At 35.7% G+C, this 18944-nt stretch overlaps 1 protein-coding gene across 2 annotated transcripts in view; it reads left to right on the top strand.

Moving 5' to 3' along the window:
• The window catches only part of si:dkey-178e17.3 (somatomedin-B and thrombospondin type-1 domain-containing protein), a 52286-nt gene that overhangs the window by 20497 nt on the left and 12845 nt on the right, over positions 1–18944 (top strand). Inside the window, exons 2-3 of one of the 2 annotated variants that reach the window (XM_028825270.2) lie at positions 12709–12894; positions 13967–14057. In XM_028825270.2, the coding sequence (XP_028681103.1) occupies positions 12709–12894; positions 13967–14057 (277 nt within the window). The remainder of the gene's footprint in view (positions 1–12708; positions 12895–13966; positions 14058–18944) is intronic. The other variant, XM_028825271.2, reaches the window with a different exon arrangement.

Raw genomic sequence — 18944 nt, 5'->3', positions numbered from 1 at the left:
GTGATGAATGTTAATTAAAGAAAGCAAAAAAAAACAAAACAAAAAGGAACAGTCCAAGAGTCAGCCAGCACAGAGAGGAAGGAGACTGAAGCACAATGAAAACAGCTAGAAAGCCACACCACAAGGCTACCCCCACCCAACCCCTGATCAAATTAATTTCAGTAAGGCATCACTGAATTTAAGAGTTTGAGAAGTTGTTGATGTGCAATGCAGAAAGTTCCCAGAGAAGGCTGCCTGCTTGTGAGACAAAGTAATTCAGTCCGGTGATCTCCAGCAGGAGGCCAGCAATAATAGCTAAAGTGATTTCCCTCTATTATAGTACAGACAGTGGAGAAATCCTTAAAAAGAAGAACCTGAGGTGACCTGAAAAAAGATGCACACAAAGAATTGCCAGGGGCATTAAAGGGACAGAGATGACAAAGTGGGGCTGGAGCCAAGCTCATTAAATGGCACTGGGGGCGTGTTTTGATTTAATCTATAATTTTGAACTGAATGTTTTGGTGATTTCATATGTACATTAATTTTTAACACTTCTGAATACACAAGTCCAGTGCAATGTGGTATGAGACTGAAAATCATGAGACCTTACAGTGGAAAGCAACTGGGGCTTATAGGAAGCTTTCCGCAGCAAGATGTAGAGTTAGGGTACAGGCTTGGATTTAGAGATTGCAGAAACTGCTAAAGTGTACAATGGGTGACAGGGGAGGTGACAGAAATTCTACAAGTTATAAGCACATACCTCAGCAGGAGATAAAAGAAAATAGATTACAGGAATTACTAGCCTATCAAGGCTGGAGACTTAATCCTCAGTGAGACTCAAGAAGAGAAGGTCCTTTAGGCAGGAGTCAATTACTGGAGAAGAAGGGGTTGAATATGATGCATATAAATCTGAATAAAATTGAAAGAAATATTTGTTTATTATTAGTAGAGGGTGGGCAATATGGGTGGGGGTTATTAGTAGGGGTGGGTAATATAAGCAAAATTATAATTCATGATATTTATAATAATTTAATTGATGATAATTATAACATTTTGGACAGAATAATACAGTATACTGGTATAGACCTAAAAATTTCTAAAATAAAGTTCTTCTGACTTCATTTATATCAAACAATTACTGGAGTCTTTTTTTAAAAAAAAAAAAAAAAACTTTAACTCAAACAATATTTACTGTATTATATTTTAACAGTCATGGAAAATGCAATTAAATCAAACTGAGAATAAATTTACCAAATAATAAAGTTTTAGAATAAATTGTGTCTGCAAAAATCTCTTGGGGGGGGTGGGGGGAGAGTCCACAATGTTCCATCTCGTGTGTAATGTTTTTACACAACTTGAAATAAAATGTATGCAGCCAGCATCAAAGTGAACAGAACACGTAGTGTTTGATGAGTGTTGCGCTGAAAGCACAGCATGTCAAACCATGTGAGTGTGTGTGATTCAATATGTGCAAGTGTGTATGTGATTCAGCACTTGTGCCAACATTTCAATTCAACTGTACTCAAAATTTTTTCTTTTTTAAAAAGGCACCTCATTCAGGCCATGTACCATGTTCCACTGGTCCTTCCATATTAACAACAAAAACCCACTGTTTATTCTTACACTTCCAAATATTGTTGGGTCTGCAGTGTATGTGAAAGCATTGCAAGTGAGCCATCTCCATGCTCATAAAATGTTCAATCTGGCATGTTCTCCTTTGCCCATGTCAGACTGATGCTGGTGTACTTTGTATTGCAAGTATACAAAAACATTTCAAAGCAATCTTAGGTGAGTTTATATTTCAGTTATCTAAAAAAAGTTTAACTGAAGCACTGATAGTGCAAGATCTATTTCATTACATGTACTGAAAAAATATGAGAGACTAAAAGTGATTTTTTTCTGTGATTATTATATAGTTGTCTGGAAGAGAGTGAGACAACAATTCACGTTTGAGCAGCAACAAACAATACATGCTAGTGTGTATGTTATTCAGTACATACACCAGCCTTTCAGTATAGCTGCACTCAATTTTCTTTTTTAAATTGCACCTAATTCATGGTCAAATACCACATTCCATTTGTCCTTCCATTTTCATAAACAGTTCACCATTCATTCTTTATCCATCTATACAGTTGTGCTGCCATATACTACACTGCATCATCTCACTCCCAATCACATTACTACAACAAATGTGTCACTTTTGCAACAAGATGGTTTCCTGATGTGCTAATATAAAAATATGAAAATTTCTCCTGGATAACAGAATTGTATTGTTTCTACCAGTGTACTGCACATCACTAGTTATTACTAAGAAGTCCCATCCCGGTTTTGATAATAGAAATTAAAGAGAAAGTGACACAATTTTTCAGTTTAAGGGCTAAAAAATACAATAACGAGCCTGGGTTAGATTGACCATAAGGCCTGTACAGAGAAAAAACAAAGAGTTCAATTCCATATTGGTAATCATGCCGCCAATTCACCACATTAGGACAAGTACTTTCTAAATCAGAAGGGTAGGTGCCTACATTCAAAATCAGTTGACAGGACTTATGTGCCAAGATACCAACAAAAACAATTGTTGCATCACAAAGGGAACCCTATATGAAAAGTAATACAAATGCCAGGCTCTAGGTAGTTCTAGTATTGAGATAAGCTCTTCTAATTTAGACCTCATGTATTCACAAAATGCCATCATGCTGCTCATGGTGGCATATGCCCCAAGAGTGTAGGAGATCTACCTAACAGAGGGTATAATATGGCATTAGCATCAGCAGCAATAGTTCAATCATAGCACTTAAAAGTGAAGAATTTGATTAGTCATGTCATTATAGAATGAACCCTGACATGCCATAGGGCCATAAGGTGTCACCAAAGGAGTTATTTTCCTTCCAATCTCAGCTGTTCTAACCTTAACCGTAAAGACCATCTTATAAGAATGACAACCCCACATCTCTTACCATGAGCTGAATGCAGCAACCACTGCATATCATTTGATCGAAGCACTCTGAAAATCATGGGGTTTAAGTGATTTCTTTCAGAAAGATATTGTCTAGTGTCTTTCTAAACCAAAACTCAAACTCAAACTATACTCAACTGAGATTGTTTTGTTGATTGAGAAGCAATGAGACTACTATACTCTATACAAGTACCAAAAAAAAGTCAGTGTCTGATATGCATACTTAGAATGGACTCTGGCAGTAAAAGCGCACATGGGGACTCTGGGAATCTGATCTCATTAGCATAGAGAAGGTTTCAGATTTATGCTGCTGGTGGCCCAAGGGCAGAGTGTTTCATCTCCTTCCTCATGAAAAACTTTGACCTTGGACATAACTAGTAATTTGCACATCAACTTAAGGATTCAATAGCATAAAGAATTCTCCTCAATCCAGCGTGTCACTTCTAGCTGTGCCAAAATGAGCAGTCTAGGGGCTCAAATGACTGAGCATCCTGTGCAACATTTGTAGAACTAATTTAGTGGAATTCTGAAAATTCCACGGTGGCTTTGAGCTGCGACATGCCATGTGAAATTGATGAGTGCTGGCATGGGAACTAAATGTGGCTGAACAACAGGCTTCCAAAGCATGAATCACAGCTGAATGTGCAAGACAGAATGGCTAATAGGAGATACTTGCCTGATTCTACATGTAGAGTTAGAGTAAAAAAAAAACAAAAAAAAAAACAGGCAATTTGTCTGTCTTAAAGGATTGATACAGTGAATCCTATAGTGAAAAGAAAGTATGTTTTATGTAGTGTGTTTAATAATAAGCACTATTGCAAAACATTTTACAAGACTATTTTATACAGTACTAATCAGACAGCTAAAAGTCACATGTTGTTACAGCAGCCTTTATATATAGGGGTGACATTTTTTTGTAATGATACATTGCTTTGTAAAATATATCAGGTTTTATAAGGTACATTTAGCCATGAACACTATCTCATAGTGTACCATAACTGACTCTGTAAATAGTAACTTGCATAAGATGCACCGTCTTTAAGGGCTTTACAAAATACTGTTTTAATGGCAATTTCATAGTGAATGTCATTGAAGCTGCTTTAGAAAAGCTTCTGATTTTAGTATCATCAGAGACAGCACTATAGCATCACTTCACTAAAGTAGGGTGAGAAGAAAGTTCCAACACTATATACTGTCACAATGCTTTAATCACACCCATCATAATGTGCTCTCTCAGCTTTGCAAGAGTTAAGTCAATGTAGCACCTTTCATTTCAGTGTTACAGCAAAGCACGTCACAGAAAAATCTTATCATTTGTCTTGCATATTGAACACTATCAAAAAAAGTATATAATACAGTGCTTTTATAAAATAAAAAAGTTTTTATAAAACTGACCTTTCCACAATATATGCTACGAACTCTTTTTGTAGCATTTATTATGATGTTTGTTTACATTAATAAACACAGTGAGTAGTATTGTAAAATGCCTTATATAATTTGTAGTAATTTTTTAAGGAACATGACTAAAAGTCTGCTTCTGAAAATCCCTTTTTAAAATTCCCTTTCATTGTCACTACCATAAAAGTTACAACAATAATTTACAGTATATAGAACCTAAAGTTAACACTATCAAAACATTTTATTTTAACACTTGGAGGCACTCTACTTTATACATTACATTCACAAAACACTTTTACACAAGTCCATCTCATATCCTAAAGATGGTTTGCTGGTTAGGCAAGAGGGTGCTTTGTTATGGACTGCTGTCTTATCAGGAGCTGGTCTTTGCCATGCATCTAGTACTATAACAAGAAGCTTGGTTTCACTGTAGTGGAAAATGTGGCTTCAGGAAACAGAGGACAAATAATATCACTCAAAGCTGGACATTAAAGTTTTCAGGTCTTATTGGTTATGCCAAATCTGTATTAGTTTTAGATTTCCTGACCTGTAGTCACCTGATATTGTTAGTAAAGCCAGCCTTTGAAGTAATTTTTCCAAAACTTTTTAACCTTTAAGCAACATCCAAATGATAAGAGTGCCCTGCAGGAACACATGCTGACACCTAATTCAGTATCATTTGAGGATAGCATGCTAGGGCTGCACCCATTTACAACAAGGACATTTCTCTTGAGGCCTTCGTATCTCTCATCCTACCTCTAACAATAAAACATTAAGTCTTCACCTTTGACAACTGTTATGGAAACAAAAGATTCCTGTGTCGCTTGATCCAGTAAAGCAGTCAGTAGTGAGCCCTGCAGGTACCAAAAGGAGCTGGCATTGAGTTCCATTCCAAGGTTTTAAATCTATAGCAGCCTGCCAGGTGATAAATTCAAAGACTAAAAAATCTTTTATCATACCCATATGTAATTTAAAGCTTGCACCTCCACCACTAATCCTTTAATTGCACTGCTTACTAAACCTTACACCATCTAAGAACTGGCACAACCTACAGGCTACATTATTGGACCCTACCACAAACACTTCTGTGGTTGACCTGATTGCCATATGTATGATAAATAGATAATGTTTTTTATTTTCAGGGGGAACATTTGTATGTTTCAATAATTAATAAACAAACATAATTTATAGTATGATTAACAAGAACAATTCTAAAATATACACCAGAATGACTGCTGCTGGTATAAAGGAGCCAGAGTAGCATTTCTTGACACACTTCTCCTGAATAATTTGCTTTACTTATGTATTAGTGTGTCAAAGAGATGTGCAACATTGTTCATAATGGCATTCAATCTTTAATTTCATCTTCTCCTTCGATACTATCTCCAGGGAGTTGAGATTTTGTCCTATAACTGAGCCTGCCTTTTTAAGTGGTTTACTGTGTTCTTCAATTAATATAGCCTTAGCAATGTGCAGAGGCATGAAGAAAAATTAGAGTTGCTGCATTGCCAATGCCAAAAGTTATCAAATGGAAATAATACAGTACTTTGTATCTAGAGACAAGAGCAGACCAAAGGTTCGTTGATCTGAGAATGGCCAGAGAGAGAGAGAGAGAGAGCTCTCACTCAATGAGCCCAGAACATTCTCAGGTTAATTATCTAAAGTGAGATTCACTTAATTCATACTTGCCAGAATAACTTGTCAGTTTCTCAGATCAACAATATTCACACATGACAATTTCACAAAAGCCTGGGGATTAGCAGTGGTCAAGTGTTTGAATATTATCATTTTCCACAAAAAAAACTTTTTTGTACAATATACTTAAAACACTAAGACGTTGACAAGACTTAAAAAAATCTATGTAAAAAAACAATAAAAAAGCCCCAGCAAAGTCAAAACAGGACAGCAAGACTCTAAACATAAAAACACTGCATCTTGCATGAAAAATGATTTTGACTGAATGCATCCTGGGTGTCATCTGTTACACTGACACTTGACAGTATCATTCCTAATACATACTGCTTTAACTAACAAACATGAAAGTGGCTATGAAGTGAGCTGTACGCAGCTGTGTTTTGTGGAAATGATATTCAAAAAATTAATCCTCAGCTAGGAGGACAGAGGGTAACGGTCTTACTTTGCATTCTATTTAATTTCCTGAAATCTCTCTCAAAGGTTAACTTTCTAAACCAAGTCTGCACTCATTTGTGAAATCCCTTTGCTTCAAGCTATTTGTAGACTTTAATTCACTGACTGAGTCTCTTATTTTACTTGAATTAATGTCAGTACATATTACATTAGGGAATGCTTGACCTGTCAATTTTTAAAGCTTTGTTCTCACATATTTTAAGACGGAAGATCCCAAAGACCTGAATTATATCTTAACATGGGAGATTGTCAGGTCAAGTATAGCTGTTATTCATACATGTACTCAACCTGACAATTTAACTCTAAATTCCGGAGATAGCCTGCTTTAGATAAATACACAAGAAAGAATGAAATGTGAGGGAAATTATAGAGGTAGGAAAACAGGGCTTCCACACCACCAGAAAAATTAAGAAATAAGAAAATGCACACCTAGTGGAGTAATAGGCTGTTCCTTATTTTCCTATCATTCATTTACTAGTTTGTGTTTTTCCTAATTTCATCCCTCATTAATAAATATGATATATTTGATAAACTACTGGTATCCTTGGCAATATTCTGATTTTGGATAGACGTCCGAGGACATAACTCTTTTCCAAATTAAATTATTTCATGTGAATGGTGCCTTATAAAGTGAAGCTTTTGTTAGTGCAGATAACTAACATGTAGTTTCCTTTCACTTAGTAAGGTGCCACGGAAGTTCCAACATTAATCAAAAATATTAGTTTATTATATAAAAAAACAAAACAAAACAAAACAAAAAGCAAATAATGAGCAAGGGTAAAATAAATAATTAAACTAACGGGATAGTATCGGCATTTTATTACCTTTCAGTATCACAACTCCTTTCTCACTATTTACCCCTGGCCTCCTTATTTCCCACCAGGGAGAGTTCAAAGCTCATTACAGGCCAACAAATAAATAAATAAAAGCTCATAAGCTACTAGGTTGAGACACCCGGTGGCTGTCCATGCAGTCCCTGCATATCAGGGCTCTAAGTGATCTTTTGACAGGCAGACCTGTAAGACAGCATTTGAGCTGTGTATTTACTTAGCTGAGTATTATGGTCCTAACCATTCTAGCTAGAGCTATTTGCCGCTACCTTCTGGCCTGCTATCAGCTCACCTGGTCTCACTCTTTTCTGTTAAAGGATCAAGCACTAATATTCTAGATTCCTTTCTCTGTAACACCTCCTCTCTCTGACAAAGGAGTTCTTGGACGATTTCCTTCTGAGAACCACTGTGCTCTGATTGTCCCTGACTTCCACCTACAGGGGTCTACTGTTTGTCCACACTGCCATGTACAGGAACACTTCAACATCTGACCTTCAGTTTGCGTTCATTTTTCTTAACAGGTCTATCAGCTGAACTAAGCCTTTTTTGTGCCACCTCTGCCTCTTTCCAGGAGGCTAACTACTTACAGCTTCAATAAATTTGTATTTTTGTTATATTTTTTTGGCTGAACACACCAGAAGGCAGGAGCTTTACCTGTTGAGCAGCAATAAAATTCAAAGCAAAAAGATTACAAACTGCAATGTCACTGGAAACTGCTGAATGGAACAATCTGTTGAACTCACTGCTAGCAGGCTCTCAAAAGCTATCAAAGAAATTAAGTTACACATCTTCTTACTCATTTTATGGTCAGGCATAATGCGACTCTAAAACCTTAAATGTCTCCTCTCACAAGAACATTTAAATGCAACTTAGATCTTTGCCGTTCACTTCAATGCAAATCAGAAATGGCTGTCCTGGCATATAGCTTTCTATCAACATGTAGTAACTGTTGGACTGAAACAGTCTGTTTTGTACCATGATTAATACAAAACAATTTCAGACAGAGTTGTCTAAAGTTCCAATTCAGTTCTTTAGGAATTAAACATCTTCAGAACTATTTTTTTAACCTTCATTTTTTACTCTGTGAATTACATAATTTCACATATTGAAGAAATCATCTTCCGTTTGAAGGATACTAAGCTGCCAAACAAATTGAAGAAAGCATCAGAAAAGAAAATAACCAGCCCTCTAACTGAAAGGGCCAACACAGCCAGTAACTTGGAAGTAACACATTTCCGACTTGCAGGGTGCTTCAGGCTTTCACAAACATCAATGTAAAAAAGCAAACTGCTCATTTTAGAGACGTTCCTTTCATTTCTGTCTGTTTTGAATTACTACATGCTGAGGCAAATGAAATACTGTCTCACATTGCTTATCAAAAACTATAACTAACCAATCCCCCCATTATTACCTTTGCCAGATTTTTAGCAGATGTTTCCTCTCTGGGATATTACAAAATTTGCCAGGTTACATAATTAGGCTTGATCACTTCAGAGCCCCTCCAGATTATTGGATGATATGGTAATTCCATAAAGTCCAGCTTTTAGAAATGTTTACCCACTTATCCAGAGGCAAAAGGCAAAGACAGTATGACTTTATAAAAGAAAAAATAAACAGTACATGTTGGCTTTTAAAGGTTCTTTGCTATGACTTTTAATTCTCTATTACTAAGCAGAAGTTCATAAAATAATTACTTTTTTATTGTGTAGGAAAACAACTGAATTATAAAATATATTTACAGTAACAAAAAGTAATTTGTTACAATACTTGCAAGATCTTGAAAAATTTAGTATCGGTTAAACATTGTGTATAATAGGACCATATCAATGACAGTTCTATTTTCAAGTTTCCAGATTGCAGTATTTTGCTCTTTTTATTAATGGGTTTAATGTGCCCCATCCATTCTGAAACTTTAAAATAGATGACTTGGTCCTGTTACATCATCTCTGCCATAATGAATTTAACGTGACATTCCATAAACTGCTTAATGTAGTTTACAGTTCCGCGGAAGGGGAGGTGTTGGGTGACTGGGGACAGAGAATTGGTTGAGCCTATCCCAGCAGTATGGGTGCAAGACAGGAATAGATCCTGGATGGGGAGTGCCAGTCCATCACTTATGCATACATGCCACACCCTCACTGAGTCAATCAAAAGTCACCAATTAACCAAACAGCATGTCTTTTAGATTGTGGGAGAAAACCCATGCTCACTGGGAGAAAATATTTGTTACACTTTTTGTACTTGGTGGGGTTAGTTTTGTATACCCACATTTTTTGTTAAAATTGCAACTTGCTAAGTTTTTTCCAGTAAAATTAAACATATGACTACTTCAGCATTACACACACAAGGAAAAATATATTCTTTTCATTGGAAATTCAATTAATTTCTGCTTGGCGCTTATCAGAATATTTAGCTGAAATAATAAAAATGTTGTGAGTATTATACAGTATTTTGCCTTTTCAACATTTTCTACAATTTGAATCTCTTTACCATGTCTACTAGATTTTAAAATTATGATGTTTCCAAGCGGATCATAATTCAGACATAATTTGATTTACAGACTTCATTTTGTCTGTAAATGACAAATATATTTTGAGATTTTCATGTAAGGGAGACAGATGTTTTAGGTAAAGGTCATTATACTCACTAATCAAGGTACCAGAGAGTGGCAACATATGACAATAATGACCCTATACACTATATTGGTTTGTACACAGTGTTGATTTACATACCAGCAATACCAGCAACTTGTAACTATATAAAAGTTAGTTTGTGCAGGAAAGAGAACAGGTTTTCAATGAACTGCGTTGCTTAGATTATATGCTTATACTGGTGTATTATGTTTCCAAAGTAATAGAAAAATAAAACCAAAAATTTGGAACATTGGAAATTTATAACTATCACTACAAAAATGCAAAATGCAGTGGGTTATAATTCTAAGTAGTTCAAGGTTTATACAAAGTTAATATGTTAGTTTGACAATGGTCATTTTTCCAGAATCTGTACAAACTGATATTTTGCCTCCTCTCCTACACTGTCAGCTGACCTTAGTTTAATACAAAGCATATTATATTTATAACACGTTATCACTATTTACCCTAATTAAGAAGAATGCAGTCCACATATATATTTTTGTACATACACTGTGGATTTATTTATTTAGTTATCATTTTCTAAACTTTCCTTATCCATTACAAAGTCACATGGAGAGGAGAGGTAGCCTGCTATTGTAGTGTCAGATGCAAGGCACGAACCTATCCTAGATAGCACGAGAGTCCATTGTAAGACATACTAACACAGGGGCAACTTAAAGCTACCAATCAACTGTAGGCAAACAGGGAAGCTGTGCAAGCTCCACAAACACACACACACCTTGGCTGAGACAATGTTTCACCCCAGGGCTCTGTAGCTATGAGACAGTGCTAATTACTGCATCAAAGACAGCTTTTTGTAAAAAGGTTTCTAAGCACATATCTGTATTTAAAAAATGACTGTAATGTGCTAGCTTTTAAAATATAAGCAGGTGCTTAGGATGAATATATGTGTTTCATATACAACATAAAGTGCAGGTGGGATGGAAAAATGTGACTGATTAAACATGCTTGTATATTCCTTCAGAATTGCTTACTGTCTGATATTTGACTTTAAGAAATTTACAGAGATCTGTCCTATTTTGTTTTAATTTTGAACTTATGTTTTGCATGAATCAATAGTAAACAAATCCAAGTCGTTATAGCCACTAAATATGCCACACTTCTTTCAATTTACTCTTTAATTGCAAAGTTTCTCAGTATTTAAAAACTCTTTGGTACAAAGTAGTAAATGCATCATCATTTCACCCAGCATTTGTGAAAGTTTTGGCTATCATTCACTTCTCAGCAAGTACAAGTATGCTTTTTATGAAAATATTATCTAAAAAAATCCTTGATGAATAAGTGATCTCCACAGATTGCTTAAAAATCGAAGTTTTGTGATTTAATGGCATTTTTCATTAATCTCTCCCTCTCTTTAAACTGTAAAGCTGTTAAAATCCTTTAAGCCTGTTGCCTATTTTATGGCTTTTTTTTTGCTTCCTCCAAAGTCACCACAGTTCAGCCAAAGAAATAATAATACAGTAATATAGAAAATCAGCTCCAGAAACCTCCAAACTGAACACTTCCCAACGTTTCCCACATGAAACAGAATTTTTTGATGCAAAATGAAATACAAAAGTCCTGCACTAATTTTACGTGATTACATTATTTTGTTTTTTTTATATAAAAAGTGCCACATTATCACCCAGATTACAAAAACATTCATATATACTGTATTATAAGAAAATACAGTACATGATTTTGCATTGACATATAACTACAGGTAGTAGACGACACAGTGGTGCAGTGATTAGTGCTGCAGGCTACTCTATCCAAAGTGACCCCACAAAGGAATTAAAACAAATACCACAATACAAAGCAAAGAAATAATTACAATGACATGCCTAGGGCTATTTCCTGTCTTGTGCTCAGTGCTGCTAGGACAAGCTCCAGTTCTTCTACATATTTGTACTTGATAAAAGTAATTTTGACAATGTTGCAAGTACAATGCCATACAGAGTAAATGTATACATGTACAGCACTGTATCATGCAATGTGGTTGCCTAGTAGTTAAAGCAATAGGCTACATAGTACATACAGCTGATACAGACTTGTTATGTGATTCTGATCATGAAACATTATCTAGGAAAGTGGCAAGTAATACGTGTTAGCAAATAAAAAGAAATTTACCAAAAACAACTAAATAAATACATATCAGTTTATTTTAGCTCTTAAAAATGCTTTCACGGTATAAAAAAAATTGAACAAAAGACTCTTTACAATTGTTTTACTTGTTTTATGACAATTTTTAAAACTAATTAGAAAAGCCATTTCCAAAAACTATAGTCAGTTGGAAAATGTACTTATTACATTGTGTATGCTGTAAAGAACAGTTCTTCTAAATAAAAAATAAAAGATTAAATGGATGAAAACTGAAAAAAGCCTCTTTTTATTTTTATTTTTTCTATACCAGTAAGAACTTACAATTATATTGACAAAATGCTGCATTTTTTTCTATGGCCTGTAAAATATAGTGTAGGTTTTATTTATTAATGAGTAAAACAATATTTAATGTCTACTATTTTTCCATCTATTGTTTCACTTATTCAAACATTGCCTCTGAAGCTGGAGGACAGTAGTTCTAAACATGAATCCAAATTACCAGTCTCATCTCTCTCCCATTACTCTTATATAGTATATATCATTGAGAGAAAAGTGAGAAGCATATTACAATTTGTGATTTTTTTCAGCAAGGGAAATAAATGTCTGGAAAACCTATGCTCAGAGTCCCTATCTCTCTCTCTCTTTACATATATGTAACCAGCAGCAATTGACTGTGTAGTCAGCTCATGGGGTTCCTGGTCAGAGTGCAGTCAACTGTGTGGAGCTGGCAGCAAAGAACGGACCCGTCAAGTAACCACACCTCCCCGCAATGGTGGTATGCCTTGCCCAGATCTGAAGCAGAGGCGCGGCTGTTTTGGGCAGAGCCCAGTCTGCAGCACAGCCAAGGGTAAGTTTGAATTAGTAAACAGCATGTCCATATCTAGTGGGCATTTCTTCAATTAATGGAGTCTACAGAGGAAAGGAATCCTTTGATTGCATTATGTGATAGATACAGCATAAGGCAGATTCTCTTTTTTAACAGTCCACCACCTCCCCACTCCTAGTCTCTGTTTGATAAAAACTTTCCAGCTGTGGCATGTCAGCAACTGGGCTTTTGATTTGATTAATTAGTTCAAGTACAGTATGTTGTTTTTATGCCAAACTAGGTCAACTTACATTAATTACAGGCTTCTTCATTCTCCAGATCGCATCAGTTAGAGATCATACCACAGAATTTTTCGTAGCTACATTCTTAATGCACAAACCCTTGGAGACATGCACCTTAGATTGACTGTCAAGACTAAATTAGCCAATTGCCAGTGTAGATGTTTGTGTGTGTAAATTGGCTCTGTGACAGACTGTTGCACTGCCCAGAGCCGTTTCTGCCTGTGCTGCTGGAATAGGCTCCTGCCTCCAAACAACACTGAACCAGATCAACTGTGTCTGGCAATGTTATGTGGCTACTTTCTAAAGTGAAATTTTTGGCAACATACTAGAACCTAATAAACTGGGTTGGATTTTATATAATGTCTTTAACAGTAAGTTTTATTACAAGCACAAATCAAGTTTAAATTTTACAGCATGTAAAATAGAGAAGCCCAAGCCTATCCCAGCAAGCATCTGACACAAGACAGAAATAACTTCTGGACAATATGCCATCTCATCAAACAGTGAATAAACACACACATATATAGTAAGTGCCAATTTAACATTGGAAATCCACCTAACCTATACGACTTTGGACTGTGCCAGGAAACGAACACCTGGGTAAACCCATACAGTCACAGGGAAAAAATGCAGACTCCACATATAGAGAACTCTGAACTTGAATGCTGGTCTTCTCATTGCAAGCCAGATGTACTACTTTTTTATAAAGTGTTCCTCATAATATGCATTAGAACAAGCAACAATCAAGAACACAAGATGATGTCTAAATTTTACCTAAGTCTCAAGAGTTCTTCCTCTTATTCTGTTTACAGAAGTGGCCAAGATATTACCTCATTCCTTCAAAAGAAATTTTAAGGACCCTTGGAGAAGACCACATATGTTGATGAAAGAAGAAAAGCCCAGGTAAACCTCAGTATTGCTACTGTGTGTTGTCACTCTTATCTGGGTACTTTTAGTAGGTTGAAGCTGAGAAGGCGCATGGTTGGGAGTTAACTATATACACGACAAACTTGATTGCTTCACTGACAAAATTCTCCTCAAAACATTCTTCGTTACACAAAGAGGAAAAGCATACTTCTGTTGTGAGACGGGAATAAAACAACATTTAGTAACAAATTGATGGCATGTGCCTGCTATCAGACACAGTGAAATTTTGCATTTTACTTCACAGTGGAAATAGTATTGTAGTATGGAAGAATCTAAAAAAACAATGACAACTAGTGTAGACGGGGAAAGGACCAAAGACAGGTTTAAGACTTCTGGCTTCAGATCGCTTTTTGTCTGTGAAGTAGACAGTTACTGTATATTTTGGTTTTGGCGAACGGTTTGGCAGGTATTTGCTTAATTTGGTGCCAGTAATTTAGCTTTGAGAGACAGAAGAAAATGACCGTTAACTAACATTTGACTCACACACAATAAGTCCAGTCAATAGTGCAGGTACTACCACAGTAAACATTTTATTTGTTTGCTAATATTGAAGTCATTTTCCAAGCTTTGATCATTTACCATTTGGATTACTACCACTCTCTTCATTTCTACAATAATGGTAAAAATACATTTTATTTACAGTATATAGCACTTTTCCCATTCTCAAAGTGTTTCAAAAATATTCAGAGAAAACCAATAGAAATAAAGCCAAAGATGATATTAATAACACAGGATACAAATTAATATCAAACACCAAATAATTGAGTGAAATTCAAAATTCTGACTGGATTAAGATACAATAATCTGAAAGAAGTATTAAACAAATAACAAAATGTGTGTACACTTAGAAGTAGAAATAGAAATGTAGATATTACAATCATCCATTAAGATAAGGAAAGTTACCAGTTTTAAAGGCAAACATTGCAAAAACACTGGCCATTCAGTGCCTATACGTTTGATGTTATTAACATACTAGGGGGCTTCGCTCGGCAAACCCTCCAGCCACTTTGCGTCTCTGCTGCTCACGTATGTGGATTTCACTTTCAGCAAACAACAAATCTTTCAATTCTCACGGATATGCCTCTTCATTGGAAAGAAACACTACTTTTCCCTGATGGCAACATGAATTAGATGATCTACAATTTTCTGTCTTAATTTTAAATCCGAACAATATATTCGATTGCTTTTCGCTGTTCCGTTATTTCACTGAGTGATAATTTTGGTTTGTTTGCGCAAATGCGATCTTTACTATCATTTTTTTGGGACTTTCGAATTTTAGTACTTTCATTATCTCTAACCTGCTCTGCATGTGTATCGCACCAACGTTTTTTAATTCTTTACGATGTTCTACTTTGTCATCTACTCTTTGTCTTTTATTTACGGCCCCGAGTATGGTTAAATCTCTTGATACAAAGTCCTGTGGGACGTGAAAGTGTCTCTCTGAAAAAGTCATGTCTCATCCCAGGGTTTTTATATTATAATAGAGAGATTAGAAGATGAAAATTCAGCCAATTGAGTTAAAACCTAGAGATCATAAGACAGCTCAGTTGGTTTACTTATACTAGCTTTTGTCAAATATGGAATTACCTTTAAAATTGTGCAGTTTAACTTATAAAGCTGATGCCACGAACACTGCTGAACAATTTCCAACAGTCCTAAAATAGGTCAGCTTATCATGAAATGGTTAATTCTGTAGGCAAACAACAATTTCATGTCACTGGAAAATGTCTGAAAATAAGTCCATTATATGCAAAAATGGATTAATTCCCAGGCACATCAAGTACCACAGACAGCAAGAAAATGTAAAAGAATAATAATCCATCCATCCATCCATTTTCCAACCCGCTGAATCCGAACACAGGGTCACGGGGGTCTGCTGGAGCCAATCCCAGCCAACACAGGGCACAAGGCAGGAAACAATCCTGGGCAGGGTGCCAACCCACCGCAGGACACACACAAACACACCCACACACCAAGCACACACTAGGGCCAATTTAGAATCGCCAATCCACCTAACCTGCATGTCTTTGGACTGTGGGAGGAAACCGGAGCGCCCGGAGGAAACCCACGCAGACACGGGGAGAACATGCAAACTCCACGCAGGGAGGACCCGGGAAGCGAACCCAGGTCCCCAGATCACCCAACTGCGAGGCAGCAGCGCTACCCACTGCGCCACCGTGCCGCCCTTAAGAATAATAATGAAAAACCTAATACAATTACCAGAGATAATTAAAAGGCAACCTAATAGATCAATATTAATCAATCACTCTCAGTAGTACCTCTAACAAGAGCAAGTTAAATCATTTAGATGTTTGTCTTCCTGCTCCACAGCTTCACTATATCAAAGTTGGTAAACGTTTACTTTTTTTTCTTTCCTTAATAATTTTCTAAACACTATTATGTGCCTTACCACAACTATATATGCTGCCTTTTGCTTTAACCTATTCTCTGTTTCTACAAGGATTTTGGTCATTACTACTAGTCATTTAGAGCTGATTTCTTGAATTTTTCTTTGTCTTTTATTATTTTTGCTTGTTTATCATTTCTCCTTGGTAATAATGTCATTGCCTTATGCTTGCGTGTGCATTGTCTTGTGTTCCAATTTGCTTCTAAGGATGTTTTCTTGTTGCTGGGGCATCACTGTACAAGTGTCAATTGATAATCTACCTGATTCTCTGCTACTTAAGAATTACAGTAATTTTTTGACAAAATCTTTACCTAAAAACTTCAATTTTTTGGAAATACAGATACATAACAAATTACTCCAGATTGTGAGTTTGTTTTTTTGCCCAAATATGAAAGTTGCCAAACTTTTTTGATTGCAACTTTTTTTGTGCCCAAACTTTCAAGTAAATAATTAAAGAAAACTACCAGATATGTGCTAATATTTAGATGATGTTTTTGCCGGTCACAGTTTATTCTGTTCTTTATATTCTGTGATTTCTTAGATCTGCCTGAGATCCATCAGTACTTACATTTATCTTATTCAAGGGTTTCAGACTGATACAGTACGATAATCTTGTCTGTTGTGCAAATCATCTTAGAATGGTGGACATTGTTATTATCACTGTATTCATACTGATTAACTGAACTCAAAAAAAAAAATACAATACAACAACAAAATAATTCTTAAGCATTAATGATATTATGAAAGTCAAGCAAATGCATATGTTTGCATGCATGTTTCTATAGTCTGATGGGGAAAAAAAAACAGTAGTTATAAACTGATGGTTTGCATCGACCTAGGCTGTATGAAAGTGCACCGACTTCCCACAAATACATGAAAATACTAGATTCAAAGGAAAAACAAATGAAAATAATTTATAGTAAGAAAATAGCCAATATCATTTTCTACCCACACCTATTTCACTGTCTTTCATAATGTTTCTCCTCATTATTATGATTTCCAAAAACACACAATTACAATGTGATGGTCTGAAAAAAGAGCATAATGAATTTACTAAAAAGAACAATAGTTACATGGATCAAGACATGAAACTGTCGTAAAAAAGAATAAAAAAAGAGAATCGGAGAGAGGGTCAAAGATAATACCAAGTATTCTGAATATCACAATAATCCCCATATATGGCTTTCCTACTACCAGACAACCAGTTCTGCCCACTTTTAACAGTGAATCATTCAGGTGAACAACCAGTCAAAAAATGGCCTTTGACTGGACTGGCAGCTCCATCCCTCAGTTCCAGTCTGCAGAAAGGCTTCTCACTGAAACACCGGCTCAGAGATGAGGATGATTATTTCTGATTTTTAATTTGTTTTCTTTTCCCTTGATGTTTGTAACCCTGTCTCCAACGGAAGCTTTGTTGTCTCACTTGCAGACAAAGAGATGCTTATATTAATATATGGCACAGGAGCCAAGCTTCTGATTCAAGATTAACATTGTCTGCAGTCCTTCAGAATACAAGAAAGCTGATGAAAGATGAAAGAGTTGCGGTGCTCTTGGTAAATCCATCCTGTTTCAGGAGGTTAAGAAAATGATGTCAATTTCAATATACAGCGTTTGTTACTGGCCATTCCAAAAGCATACATTCGATGACAAATTTAAAGATATAGTGACTATACTGTCAAAAGAGATTAATTCTGAGGACAAGAAGCTAATTCTTAATGATGTGATGATTCAAAGCACAGACACATCTGCAAATTTCAGGCATGGTCAATGCCTTTTGTATCTAAAGCATGGACGCCTTCCCCCATTTCAATCAAATACAATTTCTTTATATGGCTCAGATAATTTGGACCACACATTTCAGACCTTATTTCTGGTTGCTCGTGAGTTACATGTCTCCAATTTTGGATCATCTTTAAATAACTCTACAGGCATCTTTTGCAATCCAAGCATAAAATTAATGTGCATTGAATCCATGTCCCTAGAGCTGTAATGCATTAGTACCAACCACTATACCAAAGTGTCAACCTTGTAAAGAGACATCTAAATTAATTACTTCTAAAATAAATACAAATCGCATCCTCTAGAAGTTCCACTTGTATGCAATGAAAGAGTTTCTTAGGATTTTAGTTGTCTTCAGGAAGCCACAAGGTGGATTGGTACGCCTTCTCAGAAAAGCTAAATACAAAAGAACATTCAACGCAGAACAAGGAAGGGAGGATACAGAAAAGTACCAATCAGTAAAATGTTAAGAGAGATTTTCAAGGTATTAAAAAAGCCCTAAAAGTACTTGCACAACCATTATTCAAAAAAGTGTAGGATATAAGAATGGCTAACTAAAAGGTAGTAGATAAGCATTTAGGTAGGTACATGAACATAGCATAATAAACTATATTTCAGATTTCACTTTAATATTATAATAAAAACACATTACATATTTCATTTGTCTACCTAAAGGT

This window comes from Erpetoichthys calabaricus, chromosome 18, assembly GCF_900747795.2.
Source record: "Erpetoichthys calabaricus chromosome 18, fErpCal1.3, whole genome shotgun sequence".
In the NCBI taxonomy this organism is placed as follows: domain Eukaryota; kingdom Metazoa; phylum Chordata; class Cladistia; order Polypteriformes; family Polypteridae; genus Erpetoichthys; species Erpetoichthys calabaricus.
The sequence above is the reverse complement of the archived record's forward strand: the minus strand, read 5'-3'. Positions and strand labels throughout refer to the sequence as shown.